This window comes from Rattus rattus, chromosome 10 (assembly GCF_011064425.1).
Source record: "Rattus rattus isolate New Zealand chromosome 10, Rrattus_CSIRO_v1, whole genome shotgun sequence".
Taxonomy (NCBI): Eukaryota; Metazoa; Chordata; class Mammalia; order Rodentia; family Muridae; genus Rattus; species Rattus rattus.
Window position 1 is genome coordinate 63,372,056 of NC_046163.1, and position 14,609 is coordinate 63,386,664.

General features: G+C 43.8%; 1 protein-coding gene across 1 annotated transcript in view; it reads left to right on the top strand.

Annotated features, from left to right (window-relative positions):
• The first annotated feature begins 204 nt into the window (after positions 1-204).
• Positions 205-14,609, top strand: part of Rab3gap2 (RAB3 GTPase activating non-catalytic protein subunit 2) — a 72,782-nt gene continuing 58,377 nt past the window's right edge. Inside the window, exons 1-2 of the mRNA XM_032915048.1 lie at positions 205-444; positions 13,538-13,602. Of these exons, the coding sequence (XP_032770939.1) occupies positions 333-444; positions 13,538-13,602 (177 nt within the window). The 5' untranslated portion in view covers positions 205-332. The remainder of the gene's footprint in view (positions 445-13,537; positions 13,603-14,609) is intronic.

The window sequence follows — 14,609 nt, forward strand, 5'->3', positions numbered from 1 at the left end:
GAAGGCCAGAATGACGGGACAAGCTCGCGTAAGGGCGAGGACCTAAGACAGCAGCCAGGAGCCACGTCTGACTCTCGGCCACAGCACCGCGAGTCACATGTCCCGGACTGCACCCTCCCTCCGCTCCCGCTCGGCCTGCGCACGCGCAGCTTCGGGGCGGGCTACGCATGCGCATCACCCTCGCCTCGCGGGGAGTGCTGACAGCTTCCGGTCTGGCGTCCCCGCCCCCCGGGTGGCTGAAGCTTTCGGGTCTCCGTGCTGTCAGCCGTAGGGTAGAGTGGGCCGGGCGTGGCTAGGGACCACGAGCCCCGCGAGGCGGGGTCCCTGCAGCCATGGCCTGCTCCATCGTCCAGTTCTGCTCCTTCCAGGACCTGCAGTCCGCGCGCGACTTCCTATTCCCTCAGCTGCGGGAGGAGACCCCCGGCGCCCTGAGGAGGGACCCCAGTAAGTGTCCAGGCGACCGGGACGCGGCCGAAAGCCTCCCCTCGGCGTCCCGTCTCTCTCAGCCTCAGCTTTCTGCGTCTCGCGTCCTGTCGCCTGTCTGTCACCGTTCCCCACCCCCTCCTTCCCAGTTCCAGCTTCACGTCTTCTCCCTCTGCCCACCACCTGCTCCGGGATCGCATCCCCTGCCCCAGTCCCTGCCTAAGGTCAGTCCTCTACCCTGTGCTTGTCCCCAACTCCCATCCCACTCCATCCCTGGGACTGTGGCCTTTGCTCTGCTTAGCATCCCCACCCTCTTCCATCTCTCTTCTGTCATTCGGATTGACGGAATAAATGGCCGATTGGCAAGTGAAGGGCTTTTTAAGGTGGTGAGTAAACTCCCAAATAAGAAAAGTAACCTCTTAGGAGGTAAAGAGAATCCAGGGTAGGTTCTAAAAATTACAGCCACATGGTCTAAGAAAGTTAATTGGCGTTTATTGAGGTGAGAAACAGCACCTGTTATTACCATCAAAGAATGTTAACAAGCCCTTCTTCAGGAGTATAAATCCCAAGGCTGGGTTATTAGATGCTGTATATTACCTGAGGATTTATTATACGCGCCTTTGTTTCTCCTTTTGAAAGAGGGTACCTTGTGCTGCTTTTTTTATTTTTAATATGAAAACCATTTTGCTCCTTAGCTTTGCTACTTCGTGCTATAGCAAAGTGGTGATATAAAACCCAGTAATAAAAATCCTCTCCCTTTCACAATTTAGTAGCTATTGCAGGGCACTAGGAGGATTCGGCCTCACACTCAAGGTCAGCTTGGGTCTGTCTGAAAAATGACTGAAAATATCAAATTAGGAATGAATAGTCTGTTCCAGTCATTGCTGCTACATGCCACTTAAATTTGGTAGTTTCTGTCTTGTAGGACCTGTGATTCCCTGATAATATCGCATGTGAACGAGGGTGCCCTAACATGCTACATGGCTTGGCAGGCATGTGTGTTGAGAGAGAAAGACAGCCATATCTGAAATGCTTGTGGTTTGTCCAAGTGAGCAGGTAAAGCTCGAACAGTAGAGACATCCAACACTTGCTATGGCATCGGGAGTCAGGATATTCATTAGTTAATTCATTTAAAGTGTGAAGTGTGGTTTCAGTCTATAGGATTGCTAAATATTGTGTTTTGAACTTGCTACAGAAGATATAACCTTAGAGAGAGACTAAAGTTGGAGAGTCTGATAAAGGTTCTTGGAAAGTAGCAGAGAGAAACCAGGTGACGGAAATGTTTTGGAAGCTGAAGGAGAGGATATGATCCCACTAAGGGGTGGTCAGAAGTTTTGAAAATGTGGCAGAGGTCAGATAGGACTAAGAAAGTGCCCACTGGTGTGGGGAAGATGACAGTGACTGGGACCCTAGCACTGTTTTCAGTGGCCAGAAGTGTGGGTGTAGGGCGTTGGAGGAATTGGAAGGCGGATAGTGAAGAAGGTTGTGAAGGACAACTGATGTGGGGTGAGAAACGGGATGTAGAGAAGAGGATCCCATCTCTGTACTGTTGGCCACCGTCCCAGTCCAGGCCACCGTGTCTCAGCCTGGGCCTACTTCTGGGCCCCTCTTAGCTTCTTCTTCTTTTTTTTTTTTTTTTTTTTTTCTTTTTCCTTTTTTTCGGAGCTGGGGACCAAACCCAGCGCTCTACCGCTGAGCTAAATCCCCAACCCCCTCTTAGCTTCTTCTAATTAGCTTTCAACAATAGTCCTGGTAAACTTTAGGGTGTGTGTGTGTGTGTGTGTGTGTGTGTGTGTGTGTGTGTGTGTGTTTGTATTTTCTCACATTCTCCTCCTTATAATCCATACTGGTTCTTATTGTACTTTAACTTAAAAATCATTAATTCTGGACCAGTGAGAAAGCTCAGCAGGTATTAGTGCTTACTTCTAAGCCCGACTACCCAGGTTTGATCTGAAGAGCCCATATGATGGGAGGAGGGCACTGACACCTGCAAGCTCCCTCACCCCTGCACATACACCATGGCACAGACGTGTGTTGGTGAGTGCACACAAACACACACTAAATGTCTTTTAAAATCTAGAATTCCTGTGTGGGTTCTAAGACCCTTGAGGTCTGCTTCCTGCTGCTTCCTTTTCTGCCTCTCTGCCCATTGGCTTTGAGACAGAGTCACACTCAAGCACTGGGTAGCCTGGGACTTACTGTGAACCCAGGCTGTCCTAGAACCTGTTCTCCCGTCCAGCCTCTTTTAGGCTGGAGTGCAGACCCAGTCACGCTTATTCGCACCTGAGGCTTTTGCTCTTGCTGTTAACTGGGCCTGGGATGTTGTTTACAGAATTCTGTGTGCTACTCACATCTTTGAGTGTCAGCTTAAATGTCAGCTCCTCATAGCAGCCTTTTCTGAACACTCACCAAACCCTTGCTCCAACCTCTTATTCTCAGACATAGCATTGTGTGTCGTCACTAGCTCTGCACTGTCCTGTGGTACCTCAGGACTTAGTGTGACTTTTGAGCCTTAAAATATGGCCTTGAAACTGAGACTACGTTTTTAATTAAAAGCCAAGTGTGGATTATGACTGTAATAGTTTTCCTAGTACAGGGAAAACTGTAAAAATCAGAACTCTACAGATTAAGGACATAAAGTGAACTTGTCTGTGAGCAAGGCCATACGGGGCGTACAGGGAAGAGCAGAGCCAATCCTAGTCTAGCCAGCTGGGAATGCAATCACCTTGCATCTAAATGAACTTGGACTCTGTCTATAGGCTATTGCACTTTAATTTTTTTTTTTTTTTTTTTTTTTCCGAGCTGGGACCAACCCAGGGCCTTGCGCCCTAGGCAAGCACTCTACCACTGAGCCAAATCCCCAACCCCGCTATTGCACTTTTAAATCAGATTCTTCGGTTTGTACTTATTGCCATTATTATGGCTGAAATCCACTCATTTGGGAAGTAAAAAACCAGCAGCCCCCTTACAGAAATTAAATTTAACTTGTGTTAAATGAAGCTTTAGTTTACAGATAAAAGTTGACGCCATAACTCTTATACAGATAGCGTGCTTGACTTTCTTAGAATGACCCCGGGCCACGGAGCCATCTTTACTAAGCGTCCAGTTTTGCATCACAAAAACTTCGACTTAAAACTTCTGTTACAGTGAAAATTGTATAAAGTAAAGGTGAAGCTAGGAGCTACAGGTGTGTTCCAGGGGCAGAGCACATATGCGGCAAGGTCCTGGGTTCAGTTCTCAGAACCAACTGAGAGCAAAGTGACGTTAGCAGAGCGGGTAGGTAGGATCTGACAGGCTGCTGATGGCCGGCCGCCTCTCTTCGCTTTGCTGTTTTAAGTTTTGCTATTTTACTGGGAAGCAAGATTCCTGCAGGCATTTTAATTTTTCTGTCAGATACAGAATTCATTTGTTAGCATAATTCATGTCAAGAGGAGATGTAAAACAAAAGATGTAGTTACTTGTGAATTGTGGAAGCCTATCACTTGACTTAACCGTACTTTAATAGTGCTTTCGACGTGTATACCAGCTGTAGATGACAACTGCTACCTGGACACCCAAACCCACAGACCATAACTCACATGGCTTTTTGTTATTCTGCATCATTGATTATAAGACTATAGTTTGTAGCTTTAAAACATCTTGAACTCTGGCGCGGAGAGATGGCTAAAGGTTAAGAGCACTTACTGCTCTTCCAGACGACCCAGGCGTGATTCCCAGCAACCACATGGTAGCTCTCAACCACCTGTAATTCCAGTGCCAGGGGACCCGACACCGTCTTCTGGCTGTTGGGCAGCCAGGCACACAAGCAGGCAAAACAGACTCATACATAAAATAAAAACATGAGTAAATAGTGAATGAAGATCTTGAACTCTCCTGTTTCCCAAATGTACCGCTGGCTTATGTCAGTTTGATGCAAGCTGGAGTCATCAGAGGGGTAGGGGCCTCAGTCTAGAAAATGCTCCCTCAAGATCCAGCTGTCAGGCCTTTTCTTAATTAGTGACGGATGTGGGAGGCCCAGCCCACTGTGGGTGGTGCCATCTCTGGGCTGGTGGTCCTGGTTCTGTAAGAAAGCAGACTGAGTAAGCTACAGAGGAGCAAGCCAGTAAGCAGCATCCCTCCATGGCCTCTGCATCAGCTCCTGCCTCCAGGTTCCTGCCATGTTTGAGTCTTGTTCTGACTTCCATCGAAGATGGACTATGATGGAAGTGTGAGCTGGGTAAACCCCTTCCTCCCCAGCTTGCTTTTGGTCCTAGTGCTTCATTGCAGGAGTAGAAACCACAACGAAGACACCAGTGTTTTCAATTAACAGTAACTGTTAACAGTAGTTAGAAAGCAGATACCTATTTCAGACATGAGATCTGATTTTACTACTGTGTCGTCCTCAGGGGTAAGCGTGAGCCCCCTTACACAGCGGCACAGTTTTCGGTGAAGCTGTTTTATAGTTTCTGAAGCTTATGCTTGAGTTGGGAAGAAAAGTAAATCATTTCTTAGTTTAGGTAATAGTTGTTTCCTGTTGGCACGCTTCTAGAAAAGAGAAGGAAGCATCGGTAACTGCCGGAGCTAATAGCAAGTCAACTGTTTACTGGAACCTTTAGTGGGCTTACTTTGCATCATGGGATATAACAAGTATATTGAATATCAGCTTTTTATACGTGGTAAATATTATTGTATGAGATCTGCCACAGAGAAGCAGGCCATTAGTAGAAATTTCAACAGTTACCAATGTCCTTAAAAGAGGAAGAACTTACAGAGAAGTTTTTATCAAGAGGAAATGGTCACTCGAGTGTTGTTCAGCCTCTTTGTTTGGTTAATAACATTGAACACCTCCTGGGAATTCACCTCCTGGGTGCATACTGTTCAGTTAAAATCCTATCTGCAACTTTGAAATACACAGCTAGTAACATCACCTGTCGTTATTGTACTGGTGGGTAGAAAACCAGTCACTCCTTCCGTCATTCACACCTCCTCTGTCTCTCCCATGGCCACTGTCAAATCTATGCCAGCCCCTCTCTCGGCACTCCTCCACCCCCCACTCCATACCCCCCACCCGGTCACTGTTCTCACACCTTTACCAGCCTCTGCCAACCACTCTTTTAGCCTCTCTGCTTTTATGAAATAAATGTTTTCATTTATTTGTTTTGAGACAGGGACTGGCTACTTGGCTCAGGCTGGCCTAGAGCTCACTATGTAGTCCAAGTTGCCTTTAAATTCTACAAGATCTGTCTCAGTCTCCCACGAGCTGAGATTATAGACAGGAACCACTGTGACTACATAAACTTTCCACCTTCCACATGTGAGGAAAATACGCAGTGTTTGCATTTCTGTATCTGACTTCACTCATTAGCATTATGCCCTTCCTGTCTCATCTGTATTGCTGTGAATGAGAACTCGTTTTTAATGGTCAAATAGTGCTTCACTGTGCTTGTGTATTCATTGATCTATCAATAGGTCTCCAGGCTAATTCTGTATCTTGGCTATTTTGACCAGAACGACAATCAACACAGGAGTATACCTCTTCACCCTGCTGATTTCCTTTGCTAGAGTTGAAAAGAATTCTGTGCCATTTTCTCTGGTAGCTGTACTGTCTTGTAGTGACTTAATGTATATGCGCACCACAAGTGTTTCTCCACATCGCCAGTCTTCCATTCTTGTTGCAGCTTTTCCATAAAAACTCCTCTTATCATGGTTTTGATTTGGCAGTTACTGCTGTTGAGCAGTTTTCCATACACTTCCTGGGCATTTTGTCTATGCTGTTTACCCATTGTCTATGCTGTTTACCTATTGTCTGTGCTGTTTACCCATTGTCTGTGCTGTTCACCCATTGTCTATACCATTTACCCATTGTCTATGCCATTTATCCATTGTCTATACCATTTACCCACTGTCTATACCATTTACCCACTGTCTATACCATTTGCCCACTGTCTATACCATTTATCCAGTGTCTGTACCATTTACCCATTGACTATACCCTTTACCCATTGGCTATACCATTTACCCATTGGCTATACCATTTACCCAGTGTCTGTACCATTTACTCATTGACTATACCATTTACCCATTGGCTATACCATTTACCCAGTGTCTGTACCATTTACCCATTGACTATACCATTTACCCATTGGCTATACCATTTACCCATTGTCTGTACCATTTACCCATTGGGCCATTTGCTCATTTTTAATTGGATCATAGTTGTTATTTTGCTATTGAGTTGCTTGAGTTCTGTACAATCCTTGGTTACCATAGTTCTGTCATTTCCTGGCTGTTACTCCTTGGATTGGTTTTTGGTTTTGATGTTGTTGTTTTTATCTTATCCCTCTAATATCTTTACCTACAACAATGTTCTGAAGTGTTTCTCCTATGTTTTCTAGTAGCTTCATAGTTTGAACTCTTACACGCGTCTGATTTATTTTTTATTTGATTTTTATATATGGCTGTTGTATAGAACTGTTTTAAAAAGCTCTACGCTTTTATTTTGAACATATTAATATTAGTTTGTCATTTGTCTTTAGCTTTACTAATGGGAAGGAACTTAAGGTTTTTTATTTTATCTTTCTGTTCTTTAAGACATCATACTTATATTCAATCTACTCTAATTACACCCACACCCCAACTTTTGAACTTCTCCCTGATCTCGCCATGTCCTTCTTCCAACCTCATGTCCTATTTTTTTTCTTTATAGCCCACTGAGTACAGTTAGAGCTGCCCATATGCACATGGGGTTAGGGCCACCCATTGTATTATGGAAAACCATAGGAGCTGCGAGCTCTGAAAGAAACTGACTCTTCCTCTCTCAGCAGCCACTGAGTGCCCGTTGCTCTCTGTGGGGTGAGGCCCTGTGTCTCTTGCTCACCCATGCTGGAATGCTGACTGGCGTGATCTTACGCAAGTCTTGCGCAGCCACAGTTGCTGCTTGCTTTTATTTTGAACTGTCTTCTGTTTTATTGTCATACTTATTGATTGCTGTCCATTTTAATGCCATAGATTGTCTCTGCCAAGTTACTCATCTCTCAAGAATGTGACAGGAATGGTCTTAAATATTTTCCTCCCAATTGAGCTTTAGAATTTAATATGTTTTAAAAATCAAATCCATACTGGGATTTTAATGAGCTTATATTCATTTGGAGAGGGTTGGCATTTCCCATGACCAAACATTCTTCTTTCATGCTAGATTTATTGAGTGCAGTAGGCAGACATGATCAATACTAAAGACACATGTCTGAAATGAGAGATGTGATATATGACTACATGTAAAGTGATTATTACCATCTACCTAGCGTCACATCCTGTCTTTGGAGGACACGGAGGACAGGACACTTTTGTTTTACTTTTAGCAGTTGGACAGTGCAGCACATCCTTAAGCTGTATGTTCTTCTTTCAGAAATGCTAACTATGAAGCAGAACACGATGATAAACAGGCACGTGTATATTTTTCTTTACTGTGCATTGAAACTGTTACAGGTGCTCAAGTGATACTTTTAAAACGATCAGGTTTCGTTTATGTGCACTTGAAACAATCCCCCCCCCCATAACTATGATACAAGATTCGGCTACTATTCAGAGGATTCATTTTTCAAATATAAAAAGTGATTTCCACAAGGAAAGTATTGAGTATTGGGGAAGGTTAAAGAAGGAAGATGTAGAACTGAGCCTCTAGACAACGTGGAGATTAGTTTCAGTCATTTTACGCCCTTGTCACATTTCACACTGGCAAGTGTTCCTCAGCCTTGGTGGGGGAGGGGAGTCCCTCTTCTGTGCCGTGCATATGCCTCTGCACATAAGAATCTCCTAAGACTCTACAGAACACTCAGAGCTGGTAAATACTGAGCAAGGGCCAAGGTACAGCATTACACGTATTTAAGAAATAGCTTTCCTTTATACAGACAGAAAAATTAGGGAAACAGCATATTCACCATAGTCTCAAAAACAAACAAGATTGTTAACCTTAGAATAAAGGTAACCATTGAAGTGAAGGACCTCTATGGGGAACTTGAAAATACCGAAGGGAGAAGCTGAGGAAGACACTGGTAAGTGGAAAGCCTCCCATGCTCATGGATGCATTGTAACCCTGCTCACAATTCCAGCACCATCCTTCTCAGAAATAAAAAACCAAAAGTCATAATTCACACGAAAGCACAAAGCACCCTGGCTAGCTGAAGCGTCCCTGAGTAAGAGAATGATGAAGAGGAGCCGAGGAGCCACACACTGGGTTCACAGTCAGCACAGGACACAGCAATGGAGGAGCCGCACACTGGGTTCACAGTCAGCACAGGACACAGCAATGGAGGAGCCGCACACTGGGTTCACAGTCAGCAGAGCACCGGACGCCGCAAACAGTTACCACAGGACAGAGCAATGGAGGAGCCGCACACTGGGTTCACAGTCAGCACAGGACAGAGCAATGGAGGAGCCGCACACTGGGTTCACAGTTACCACAGGACAGAGCAATGGAGGAGGCGCACACTGGGTTCACAGTTACCACAGGACAGAGCAATGGAGGAGCCGCACACTGGGTTCACAGTTACCACAGGACAGAGCAATGGAGGAGCCGCACACTGGGTTCACAGTTACCACAGGACAGAGCAATGGAGGAGCCGCACACTGGGTTCACAGTTACCACAGGACACAGCAATGGAGGAGCCGCACACTGGGTTCACAGTTACCACAGGACACAGCAATGGAGGAGCCGCACACTGGGTTCACAGTTACCACAGGACACAGCAATGGAGGAGCCGCACACTGGGTTCACAGTTACCACAGGACACAGCAATGGAGGAGCCGCACACTGGGTTCACAGTTACCACAGGACACAGCAATGGAGGAGCCGCACACTGGGTTCACAGTCCCCACAGGACAGAGCAATGGAGGAGCCGCACACTGGGTTCACAGTTAGCCGCACACTGGGTTCACAGTTACCACAGGACACAGCAATGGAGGAGCCGCACACTGGGTTCACAGTTACCACAGGACATAGCAATGGAGGAGCCGCACACTGGGTTCACAGTTACCACAGGGCTCACAGTGATGAAAACAGTTGTGTTGGAGCTAAACACAGATCAGTGCAATGGAGAGCTCTGAGCAGCTCTCAGTTACCTGATTTTTGACAAAGATGTCAAAAATGCACACTGGAGAAGAGACCTCATTTTCATCATATGACATTGGGAAAACTTAGTGTCTACACATAGAAGAACAAAACTAGATCCTTAACTACCCCCACAGACAAAATCAGCTCAGAATGGATCAACAGCCTCACAGAAGACCCACAGCTCTGAAACATTTAGGAGAAAATGTAGAGAATATTCTGTAAGATGTGTACAGCTCAAGGACTTTCTAAAAAGGACTCTGGTTGCTCAGGAAACAAGGCTAATAATTGGTGAATAGGACCCCATGAAATTAAAATGTTCTATTTAACATAAGTAACTGAAACTGTCAATAAACAGGCAGCCTACAGAGCAGGAAAAAAACCTTTTCTTAGCTACAGATCTCACAGAAGATTAATATCTAGAATATACAGAGATCTCAAAAAACTAAGTACATGAAAACAGGCAGAATGGTCTGAACAGTCCTCAAGAGAACAATATAAGTGGCCAAGAAACCTTTTTTAAAGTGTTCATTATCATTAGCCGTCAGGGAAATTAGAATTCAGCTTACTCTGAGACTTCATCTCACTATAATCAGAATGGCTGTTATCAAGACAACTGTTTGTGAGGGTGAGGAGAAAGAGGAACCCACATTCACCGTTGGTGGCAGTGGGCCTAAACTGGCACAGCCACTATGGGATCAGCGAAGGTTCTCAGAAAACTAACACTAGAACTATCACATGATGGACTATAGCACTCTGGGCTTTAGTGAAAGGCCTGTATACGAGGATGGACACGCACATCCATTCCACTGTTGCTCAAGCAATGGAGAGAAAATAGAACCAGCCAGGACACCCACCAACTCATAACGCCTAATAGAATTATGACACATATGTATAATGAAATTATCATTCAACACAAAAGGAAAATGAAATTAAGACATTTTCAGGAAAATGGATGAAACTGGAAAATATATGGAGTGAAATAACAAAGGCCCAGAAAGACAAATACCACATACCCTCCTCATGTGGATCCTAGATTTGGATTTTTAGATTTCTGTATTTAAAGTGGAGTGAGAGGCCAGGAAGCAAGGCACTGAAAAGTGGGTAAGCCTTCATTGACACAGATTTCTTAACATATTTCTCAGGGCCATCTCTTTGGCATGTTTTAAATTGTAACATGAAGAGATATTGGATCTCTGTAGGGGCAGGAGATCTAAACAACTGCTGCTTCCGCTTGACTGAATGAGTCATTTGTGAATTGAGTCAGTTTCTTTTTATAACGATATAAAGGAAATATAAAATCCCTTTTATAGTGTTGTGCATTCAACAGAGATTATGTTCTTTAACTGAGCTCTTTGGAAAGAGCTTTTTTTGGATCTGGTATCGAGTAGTGTGTGCTACTTTTTGAATGAATGAATGAATTAGTGAGTGAGTGAGTGGTTCCTGTGGGGCTTTTATTCTGCAAGGTCATTTTGATGTTCTGGCAATTTGATACATGCATAATTTTATAGCAATTTTTAATGTGAACCATGGACTTTAATTTCTCATTTAAAAGACAATGCATTTTGTAAACCGTTATGTTGTTTTTGTGATTTTTGGTTTTTCAGGACAGGATTTCTCAGTGTGGCCTTGGCTGTCATGGAACTCACTCTGTAGATCAGGCTGGTCACAAACTCAGAAATCTACCTGCCTCTGTCTCCTAAGTGCTGGGATTAAAGGCATCGCCATCATTGCCTGGCTTCTAAAATGATTAGGTTGACTTACGTTGTCACAGTCAACCCACGGTGAGATTGTTTGTTTTGGTGATGTAGTAAGAAGAATGGAGGCAGAGTTTAATGGATGATATTGCCAAATGTTTCCCTTGTCTTTGTCCATCCAGAGGATCTGATGCCTTCTTCTAGCCCCCATGGGCACTCACACACATGTGCACATATACTCACACATAAAGATGAATAAAAGCAAAAAGGAATAATGATGGTGATTATTCACAAGTGTGTGTATGTGTGTGTGTGTGTGTGTGTGTGTGTGTGTGCTCGTGCGTGTGCATGCGCACGTACATGCACATGTGTATACCTGTGAAGTGTCTCTCTTACAGTCACAGCACTTTCTGTGCACCATAGTTAAGTGTTCACCTCCTACATAAGATAGATTCTTTAAGACCAAGGAATGCCTTTGTACTTTCCTTAGCTCCTCCTACAAGGTCGGGTACATGGTATTTAACAGCAATTGCTAATTGACTTAATTGACTTGTATCTGGAAATCTGTTGGCCATGTGATTTTAATCAAAGGGTGGTGTTATTTTAGGACTTAATATATGCCTAGCAGTGAAATTTGGATTTTAGGAAGTAATTATTTGGCATTTAAGTACTGAAGATTAGACTGCTGTTAGTACAAACTAATTGAGCAGTGATTCCAAGTTCCAGACTGTAGCACTTGGAAATCATCTCTGCCTCCTTTGTTTCAGCAATTTTTAAAGCCAAGTGTGTAAGTGAGCGTTCTCATTGCTGCTTTCTCTAAATCTTCACGATCCTGTTCATCTTCCATGCTGACTTTCTCCCAGGGTTTGAAAGCTGATTGCTTAAATATATTCTATTTCTACTTCCTAGTTGTTGTGTTTGATGGCTACGTCATGATGAGAACTAGCAGTGAGAACTTAGCATCAGAACAGAGCCCCTCAGTACTCTGCTAAGTCCTTCTGCAGCCCTGCAGTTCTCAGAGGTACTATTCAGGGAAACTAAAGCTTACAGATGAGGTAATTTGCTTCCTCTGAGGTAGGAAATGCTGCATGTGGGATTTGAACAAGCACTAGGTACTTCGTAATGCATTCATAAATAAAAAATTGATAAAATTCAAGCAAAACATCTGCAATGTGAGTCTCAGGCCTGAGTTTTCTGGAACTTCAAATGGTTTTTAACTTAATTTGGGATGATAGAGTATCTCATCCTTGTCTCTGATTGCTTGAGAATGATAATTTTATTGCTTTGAGTAAATTCTGAGCAAATTATATAAAATCAACATGAGTGATCCAAGGGATGGTGCTTTCCAAACCCCGAGGTTTTTAATTTCTTGTTGCATATTTTAGTGAGCATGTTTTAATCTAAGGAGACTATCCCAAGTGTAAGAAATAAGATTATCAGAAAAGGGTGGAATCGGGAGCTTGTCTTGTTTAAGAATTCAGGTTGTCGCCACAAGATACCTTGACCTATCAAGACACAACAATTCAGCTGGGCAGTGATGGTGCATACCTTTCCAGCACTCTGGGAGGTAGAGAGAGTTTGATCCCTGAGTTTGAGGCCAGCCTGGTCTGCAGAATAAGTTCCAGGACAGCCAGGGCTATAGAGGAAAAACCTGTTTTCAAAACAAAACAAAACAAAACAAAAAACCTAAAACTAAAACAAAAAAGAAGAAAGAACAATTCACTTTGAAACTATCTCTGAAATTTTATGTATTTGTTGCTGACTGTCCTCGAATTTGGCTATGTAGTCAAGGCCAGCCTTGAATTTCTGAGCTTCTGATCCTCCTTCCTCTGTTGCCCAAGAACTATAATTATATGCATGTGTTACCATACCCAGATTAATTTTTAAACTCAGCTTCACATTTGATTAAACATGGATCTACTCCATGTCCAGTATTTAAAGATTTTAGTAGCTTGTACACAGTTTTGCTAGACACAGATTTGTAAATCAAGTAGGTTCTGTACTTCCTGGTTCATACTGTCTATGACAAATCCTGAGGTAACAATTTACGCAGTCACATTCTTCCTTAGCATGGCCATCATACAGAGATTGCTTCTGCTAGATGTGGCAAGCATCTGTGAATCCAGCACTTAGGAGGAGAGGCAAGCGGATCTCTGAGTTCAACGCCAGCGTGGTCTATGTAACAAGTGTCAGAACAGCCAGAGTTCCGCAGTGAGACCCTGTCTCAGAAACAACAAAAACCAAAAAAACCAAAAAAATTTTTGTTATATTTAGAGAAAAAAATTAAAAATATGTTAAGCTTTTTAATTTTATGTTCTCTCTTTCTCTCTAGGTAAAACATCAAACTGGGAAGATGATAGTTGGGGAGCATGGGAAGAAACAGAGCCCCAAGAACCTGTGAGTCTTTATAAAGCATGCTTTGCTTTTATTTTTGTGTGTGGATGGTGTGTGTGTGCGGTCAGAGGGGTCAGTTCTCTCCTCCCACCTTCAGTGGGTTCCAGGCTTTGAGCTCAGGTTGTCAGGCTTGCGTAGTAAGGCTTTTAACCACGGGGCCATCTTGCTGATGCTCTGCATGGGTTTTGAGAGTGACGCTTTCCTTTTGGAATGATAGTGGCATATTTCCATATCAGGCTGACATTTAAAGAAAAGCTGTCACAACTGTTTTTATGTTTAATTAGTAGTAACTAACTAGATTAACATGCTTTAAGGATCTTAATGACTTGACAAGCAGTCGGCCAGGTAGCCTAAGCCACAACACAGCAAGACTTTAAACCTTGTAATTCATGATGGATGTGTCATTGGCTGTGGTCCTGGAGGGCCACATCAAATCCAAGGGCTTAGCATCTGACAGTGCCCTTTTTGCTACATCATAACATGACAGAAGATGGATGAGGGACAAAGAAAAAGGGAGGAAAAGAGAAAATGTGTGCGTGCGCACATGCGCGTATGTGCACATAAAAGAAATCCAAACTTGCCTGCCCTCATAGCGGTACCCCTCCTGTTATAACAGTCCCATCCCAAGAGCAGCATTCATTTGCTCACTCTGTGACATCACTTCTCATTGGTTCTCAGCTCCTCATTTTATGTTTGGGGTTAGGTGTCTAACGTGGCACTGGGGACTCAGTGGGTCCATAGCACCGGGCGATAGAGAAAGTCGCTTGCTTGGGATTGTTTGTCCCTCAGCTATTCTAGATGCTTCCGCCTGCTCTCTCAGAGCGTCTGTTGTGCCTGTCATATTCCGGGCCCTTTTAGGTGCTGAGAATAGAGCAGTGACCAAAGTAGACGGAGCATCTTAGCATGGCCTCACCTGTGAGTCACAGAAGATAGCTTGAACTGCTTTAGGCAATGGAAAAGTTCTGTGTTTGGTCAAGTGGTTGAGCTCTGTGTGTCATCAGGCCCTTCAT